This window comes from Chiroxiphia lanceolata, chromosome 1 (genome assembly GCF_009829145.1).
Source record: "Chiroxiphia lanceolata isolate bChiLan1 chromosome 1, bChiLan1.pri, whole genome shotgun sequence".
Lineage (NCBI taxonomy): Eukaryota > Metazoa > Chordata > Aves > Passeriformes > Pipridae > Chiroxiphia > Chiroxiphia lanceolata.
In genome coordinates this window covers 153,384,203-153,392,065 of record NC_045637.1, presented here as the reverse complement: position 1 = coordinate 153,392,065, position 7,863 = coordinate 153,384,203, and the positions used below count along the sequence as shown (strand labels likewise).

The 7,863-nt window shown below is 41.7% G+C and overlaps 1 protein-coding gene across 1 annotated transcript in view; it reads right to left on the bottom strand.

The window, feature by feature from the left end:
* Nucleotides 1–475: 475 nt before the first annotated feature.
* Nucleotides 476–7,863, bottom strand: part of NKTR (natural killer cell triggering receptor) — a 38,622-nt gene continuing 31,234 nt past the window's right edge. The window contains 5 exon segments of the mRNA XM_032682618.1: nucleotides 476–877; nucleotides 2,600–2,698; nucleotides 3,568–3,627; nucleotides 3,754–3,849; nucleotides 4,471–7,407. Coding sequence (XP_032538509.1) covers nucleotides 799–877; nucleotides 2,600–2,698; nucleotides 3,568–3,627; nucleotides 3,754–3,849; nucleotides 4,471–7,407 — 3,271 coding nt within the window. The 3' untranslated portion in view covers nucleotides 476–798.

Genomic DNA, 7,863 nt, shown 5'->3' with positions numbered 1-7,863 from the left:
ACTTTTTTAGTCTCCGAAGGACATTGCTGTTTATCACAAAAGTCATTTTTGAAACATAAAAAGTTTAGACAAGTCGGACATCAAGCTCAAAACTCATTCACATCACACTTTTGCTCACTGCTTGTCAGTTTGACAATTCCCACTGTGCATCACCTCACCTTTTCCAGCAGAATTCCTCAACCTCACAGTCCAGGAAGGATTAAGACAGAGTGGCAGCTTTGTTTTCATCGCCTCTATCCTGTACAGAACGCAATAATCAACAATCAAGACAGCACAAGAATGCAGATTCCAGGATTAAAAAAAGCATTTTCATAAACTAGAAACGGCAGCCTTGGTAAGAAATCGACTTCACAGTTTAATAGTTGCTCACACACATTTCCCAGGAACGGGCACAAAGCCCTCAAGGTGTTTTATTTATAAACAGACTCTGTTGCACCCGGAAAAGCGGTGGCAGCAATTCATCTAAGAGTCATCCATGGCTTGGAAAAGCTAATTCGAGGAAACAAAACTGCTGGGTTTTGGTTTTGTTTTTTTTTTTTAATTATCCTGTAAAAGTTGCATTTCACATAAAAAACTTAAAAAAAAAAAAATCAACTCAGCTGTGGAGCTCAGTCCTTCTCTCTGTGAGCACAGAGTCGAGCGAGTTCACCGGTAAATGGGAAAGTTTCAGCGAATTCAGCGAACAGCCTTCACTTGTGACACCGTCAAAACAGTTTGGTTTTGTTGGTTGGTTGGTTTTTTCCTAATATAACACTGAAAAAATGGTGAAACACAGTTTTCATCCTCCCAGAAGTGTTTTCAGCTGTATCTGCTGCTCTCACTGGGGCTCCTGTTGTTGGAGTAGCTGCGATCGCTTTCGCTGTCGGAGCCGTAGGACCTGGCGAGGAAAAAAGGTTCAAAAATGTCTCAGAACTGCTTCAGATTTGAGCTTCAAATTCAAATCTACATCGTGTAAAGAACATTGTTAAGATGGACACAGATAAGAAAAACAAACACAAAGTCTTTTACAGGGCGGTGTTTCTTATAATTGAAGTATTCAGTAAAGGATTCTCAAAATTGAAATAATAATTAACTTTACGTGGTGTTGCCCTGGATAACTCAAGGCAAGTTCTCTGTAACTTCTTGCTTTGTCTTTTACAGCTAAAAACCATCCAAAATTAATGTTTTTATAAATGCTAATAGCTGACTGAGAAATATATTCTAACACATCTGATTTCATATTGCAAGCATCTCTCAACTAAGATAAGTTCACAAATCCTTGCTTCATACATGTTGTATTTTCTTGTTTGAAGAAGGATCTTGAAAATTAGGCCCCAGAACCACAAGAACAGTGTGTGTGTGTGTCTCTGCAGTGTGGAAATTGTGTATTAAAATGGTTTGGCTTATCCAGAAGAATCCCAAGCTCAGCACCTGGCCAAACATCAACAAAGAGTCCAGATGGTTTCAGACAAACCACAGGAAATATTCCAATTACACAGAAATAAGCTTTCATTGGAGATTTTTTTTTTTAGCCTCCTGCTTGCAAGGGAAGCTTTCTAAATGAAAGGTGAGTGTATCCTAATCCAACATTGCTTCTTTGAAGCTTCTCAACATAATAAGACAATGATTTTGCAAGTTTATTTCCACATTCTTTGTTAATCTAATTGATTTCCTCTCAAACACAAGATGAAAGTTGTCTTGTGGAAATGACTGAGAGCAAAACCTTTAAGAGTTGCTATAAGGTTGGGAAAAAATGAGTATGAGGAGGGCAGAGGATGAAACTTTACAGCAGTTGTAGAGACCTGTATGATTTATGACTAATAGGGGACATATTAAAAGGTATAAAACCAATCATCAGTGATATTAAATCTATATCTCTCTATATCTCCTGCTCCACCCCTGATCTCTGTGAAATGTGCTCACTTGCACTTCTGTAAATCCCCTGGACAGAGCAGAATAGAATTTATTCCAGATTCATCAGATTTGCAGGTAGGTAAAACTATTCTTTCAAAATACATTCTAGGAAGTTAAAAATTAAGTCTGGATTTCACTGCAATTTTTTACTTTCCCTTCCAGATTGTTTTAAATCCATTTTTGCAGTTGAAACCAAAAAGAATTTACCACCCAATGGAATTCTTTGCATACCAGGCAGCTTTTGATTTAAATCCTGAGAGTTAGTTCACTGTGTAGTTTTTAAAAATCACTTAATACTATTAAAAAAATCAGAAATCATAGAATCATGAAGGTTGGAAAAGACCTGTCCAACTGTTAACCCAGCACCAGCACTGTCTTCCCCATTAAACCATGTCCTCAGGTGCCATTTCCACATGTTTTTTGAACATTTCCAGGGATGGTGACTGGGAAAACGTGAACATTTTGCATGCATTCACACAATGAACTGGAACTCAAATCTTTCTTATCCTACTTCTTCCCCATCCTCATATTTAGTGTGTCAGAAGTTCTGACTTCCTCACTCACACACACGCTCGGATTTTAATTGGTTTTAATTATTACTTTTTTTATGCTTGAGGGAAAAAAACCCAGCACACTGGCCTTCCTTAAACATCACAGGTATGTATTTAGCAAATTTTTTCCCCACAAATCCAGTGCCAAACCACACCTGGATCTCCGATCGTAGCTCCGAGACCGTCGGTAGCTGTCGCTCCTTTTACTCCTACTCCGACTCCTGCTGTAGTAACTGTCGTATGTGTAGGACCTACTTTAAAGGGAAAAGAAGGCAACTGTAAATTTATGATTTCTTGTCTAAAATGCTATTTTATATGCAGGCTCAAATGACATTTACATACAGAGACGAAGGGCTGGCTAGAAATTACTTTTGAAGGCTGCGGCAAACAATTCCGTGCTTTAGAAAAGTTTCAACACAACAACAATTATCTTCAAAGCAAAAGTAAAAATGTCAAATTTACTAATCTAGAAAAGACACAATAAGCATCCATAAAGTTTTGTGGTTTCTCTTTTTTGTAGATGCTGTAAAAACCTTGTTTGCTATTTCGAAAACAAGCAAAAGGGATTCCGTTTATAACTCAATTTTATTTTAACAAAAAAGGGGGATGTGTTCACTGTTTCTCATCTCATATCATCACCTGTAACTGTAATGCTGGGATAATTTGGTTATTTCCAGCTTTCAAATGCCTTATACTGATTTTGCTTTGATTCAAGTTGTTACAACGATATTAGAGTTTTAAGTACCACAGATCCCTGGAAGTGTCCAAGGCCAGGTGGGACAGGGTTGGAGCAACCTGGGATAGTGGAAAGTGTCCCTGCCCATGGCAGGTGGGTTGGAACTAGATCATCTTTAAGTGCTCTTCCAACATAAACCATTCCAGACTCTGTGAGATAAAGGCACTCTTAAAAAGTATTCTGATAAATATGTATTTACATATGTACGGATATTATAGTATATATAATGAAATACGCAGCATACACGATATAAATTATTTTTGTATGTTATGGAATTATAGATTAAAGTCTATTTTAAAGAAATATAAATAAAAAGCATTCTTACTTAAAGGCATTTTTATAAGAAGTCCATTTATTGAAGAGTTTGTACACAACTAGAATCCATACCTGGATCGACTGTGATGACCGTAAGAACTACTTCTGGATCGGCTTCGGCTGTAGCTTCGACTGACAGAAACAAAACCACAGAGACATCTTAAGTTAATAAAATACAAGTGCTGAAGAGAGCAGGGGGAGAGGGGGAGCAAGAGGGGCACAACATGTCCTGCAGTATCTCCAAACAGACAAACTCACCTACGACTCTTGTAACTGTGGTAAGAGCTGCTTCGACTCCTTGAGCGATCTCTGCTGTACCACCCTCTGCTTCTGCTTCTCGAGTAGCTTCTTGACCTACAGTGAACAACAGGACAGAACAGAACTGAAGAGGAAGCAAAAAAAAGTTATAAATCTTTATCTTTTAAGTTAAATATTTATTCCATGCTTGCCATTAAGTTGATCGCAGGGCTGGAGCACCTCTGAGAGCTGGGGGTGTTCATCCAGGAGAAGAGAAGGCTCCAAGGACATCTTGGAGCCCCTTCCAAGAGCTTGAAGGGGCTCCAGGAGAGCTGGAGAGGGACTTGGGATAAGGGATGGAGGAACAGGACAAGGGGGAATGGCTTTAAACTGACAGAGGGTAGGTTTAGATGGGATATTGAGAAGAAATTGTTTACTATGAGGGTGACGAGGCCCTGGCACAGGTTTCCCAGAGAAGCTGTGGCTGCCCCATCCCTGGAAGTGTCCAAGGCCAGGTTGGATGGGCTTGGAGCAATCTGGGTTAGTGGAAGCTATCCCTGCCCAGGGCGGGCAGGGGGATGGAATGACATGGTCCCTTCCAACCCAGCCCGCTCTATAATTCTATGACACTGTGCTGTTCAATAGAAAAACATGAGTTGAAAAAGAAAAACATGCCTTGAAAAGAAGAAAACTTCCAAGTTCCCAGGGCAGGCTGTGGGAGCAGCACCAACTTCTTACCTGTATGAATATGTAGAACTTCGGGATCGACTTCTGGAGTGACTGTAGGATATGGACCTTGTTCTGTGTCGAGATTTAGACCCGGATTTACTCCGTGACCTACTGAGGCTCCTGGATGGACTGTTGTCATCTCTGCTTGGAGATTCCTCCTCACTGGAACTTTCCTGGTTCCTGGGCCGCCGATTGAGCCGGGCTGTTTTCCTGACCTCATCAAACAGAGACCCAGGCCTTACTTTATTCTTGGCTTTTATTTCAATCCTTAAACCTGCTGGTTTAGGCTCTGGTGCTACTGCTACACTCTTAACCTCCGTGGCTGTACTAATTGCTGCTGGTTGTAAGTTACCAACACCCTGCAAAGGCTTCCATTTATTGTCTATCATATTGCTTTGCGTATTTTCAGTCATTTCACTTTTTAAACCACAGTCTTTAGCACCAAACACAGAGTTACTTTCTTGCCTTCCCGTTTCTTTTTCTTCTTTAATATGAATCAAGTCTCTAATGTTGTTTCCTAGTTTGACAGCATCCTGCTCAGGGGTCTCAACCTGTAGCTCTTTTTTTATAGTAGCACTTAAAGCCTGGGGTTTAGGAGTGAGAATGACAGGAGACAAAACGTCCACATCCACCTTCCCTGGCGAGTTACGATCCGGAGTACAGATCTCCATGTTGTCATCTGTCTGAATAACGTCCTCCAATCCGTTCTGGTTACTTTCTTCAGCTTGCTTAATCTCATTCTTGCAGGCAGAAACGTTTATTCCTGAGTTTAAAGCACCAGTTGAAGCGTTTGTTTCAATGTTCTCTTTATTAAGGTTGCTGCGATCTGGGGAGGCCTCACCTGTGGTGTTTTTATCTAAAAGGTTTTCACTCCCACACGACTTTTCACCATTTCCCATTTTATCTGTGACTATTTCATCCTTTTCATAAACTTGTTTTTTATCCTTTATGTCCCTGGTAAGCTGCTTTTCTTTTTTATCATCCTTGGTAACTGGCTTTTCATTTATCTCATCGTCCTCTTCTTCACCAAACTCGAGGGGGGGCTGCCAATGAAACATCTCTTTTCTTTTCTGGACTTTGTGTTTTTTCTCCTTTTTCCCTTTGGATTTTTCTTTTGGCTTTTTGGAATGCGATTTCTTAAGTTGTTTTTTCAACCCATGCTTGTGTTTTTTTGACTTGCCTCGAGTGTCTGCTGAGCTGGAACAGGAACTGTCGGATTCAGAAGATGACAACTGTTTGTTTGTCTTCCAATCAGAGTCCAAAAAGCCTTGGGAGGAATTGGACTGTTTCTTTATCCTTTTGGTGACACTGAGCTCTGTATCAGACCCTGAGGTGGCCTCTCCTTCTTCTTTACCAGAGGAGGGTCTGGAATCCCCCCTATTATGCCTTGCCTCTCCTCTTTCGGAATTTGACTCCGAGTCCCATTTGCTGCCTGAGTAGGATTTCCGTTTCGTTTTTGCCCCTCCTCTGGGTTGCTCCAGAGACTTCTCCTTCCCTGCTTTCCTTTTGGAGCGATCAGAATCCCGCTCACACTTGGACTTCTCCTCCCCTCTCTCGGAACTCAAGCTATTTTTATCCTGTTTCTGAGCATCCCCTTCTAATGGAAAACGACTTTCCTTCTCTTGGACCGCTTTTGCTTTGGCGGAGCGCTCGCTGTCGCTGGAGAAGTCTGAGGATGACAAAGTGTCGCTCTCCTTCAATCCTTGGGAAGACTCATCGTAGTCTTTGGGATGTTTGTGAGGCAGGGGACTTTCCGAGCTCGTCTCCTGCCTCAGTTTGGGGCCCCGAGCTTTCTGATCGCTGGACGTGGATTTCCTTTTGTTCCCGTGTCTGTCCTCGTCGCTGAGGGAATAGTAAGACGTGGACTCGCTGTACCCCGACCGGTCACTGCGGTATTTGCTCGGTGACGGGGACCTGCCAGAAGAGTGGGATTTTGTCCTAGAGCTCGATGGACTTCTGGATCTTGTGTAGGATCTGGAGTAGGACCGACTTCGGGAGGACCTGCTCCTGGACCTTGGCCAACTCTCCGAGCTCCTGTCACTGCGGCCTTTGGAATACCCGCTCCGATCGCTCTCCGAGCTCCTCTCCCGCTTGCGGTAGGAGGAGGACGTGTTGGCCTCTTTAACGACCACCAGGCTGTAATTAGTTTGGGTGGGTATTAAATGGGTTGTTTTAGCTTTCATTTCCTGAATTCGCTCGTAGGATGGCTTCCATGGTTTCTGCCCAGGTTTCCACCTCGAGGGAGGTGGACTGTCACTTAAGGGTATCACAGGGAGGTTTTCGGGGACAACTGGTGGGACGACAACTTTGTCACTGGGCAGAAGAACTGCTCGGACGGGCTCGGCTGCCTTGGTCAACTTACTGTCATTTAATCGGGTTGAAATATTCCGTGGAGAACTGGGAACAGTCTTTTGCTGCCTGGGGTTAGAACTGGACCTTGACCTACTTCGAGAACGTGATGATTTAGAGGCTGATCTCGATCTAGAACTTCTTCGGGAGTAAGACCTTGATTTAGACCTGGATCTGGATCTGGACCTGGACCTGTAGTAAGAGCGAGACCCTCTGCTTGATAAAGATGATGAGCTCTGATCTTCCTTATCAGACTTGGACCAGTCCCTTCTGGATGAACGCCTAGAAGACAAGGAAGAAGAACGAGATTTCCTCTCACGATCACAAGATGACTTTGTCCTCCTGTGGAAGGAATGAGAAGATTCCACATCTGATGAGGCCGAGGCTTTCTTTTTTTTCGTTTGCTTGTGCTTCTTGAAATGCTTCTGCTTTTTAGACTTCTTTTTATGCTTCACCTTCTTCTTCTCTTTCCTGTGCTTCTTGTGATGGCTGGAGTATCTTGTGGTGTTTAGATCAGCATAACCATTATGGGACCAGGACCTGGATCTCCGGGATGCACTTCTTTCATCCCATCTGCTTGTACACGGATCACTCAACCTGGAAAACAACGCAGAAAGCCCCATCCTGAGTGGAAATTCTTTTAAAACTTCAGATAAATTAAGTATTTTTAAACTCTATTTTAAATCAAGATATAAGAACCTGATACACCCACACACTTTACTACAGGCAATTGTGTTCTGACTGAGCTTCTTACACTCATTTTAAGAATTACATCACTAAGAAATAAATCGGCCAACATCAGCAAATTTTGCATATTGTAGAACCCGTGTGAAGAGATTTAATGTTTTAATTACCCTACTCTGCAGGACTTTGACCTCTACAACTGCAGGATTCTCAAACCACTTTTACATATTAGTATTATTAAATATTAAATATTACTATTATTACTAAAATTAACATTGTTGTTATATTATTAGATATTATTAAATATTTAAATTTTAAAACATATCTCACCATATAAAAAAGAACCACCAGAAACATTTGCAATTATTC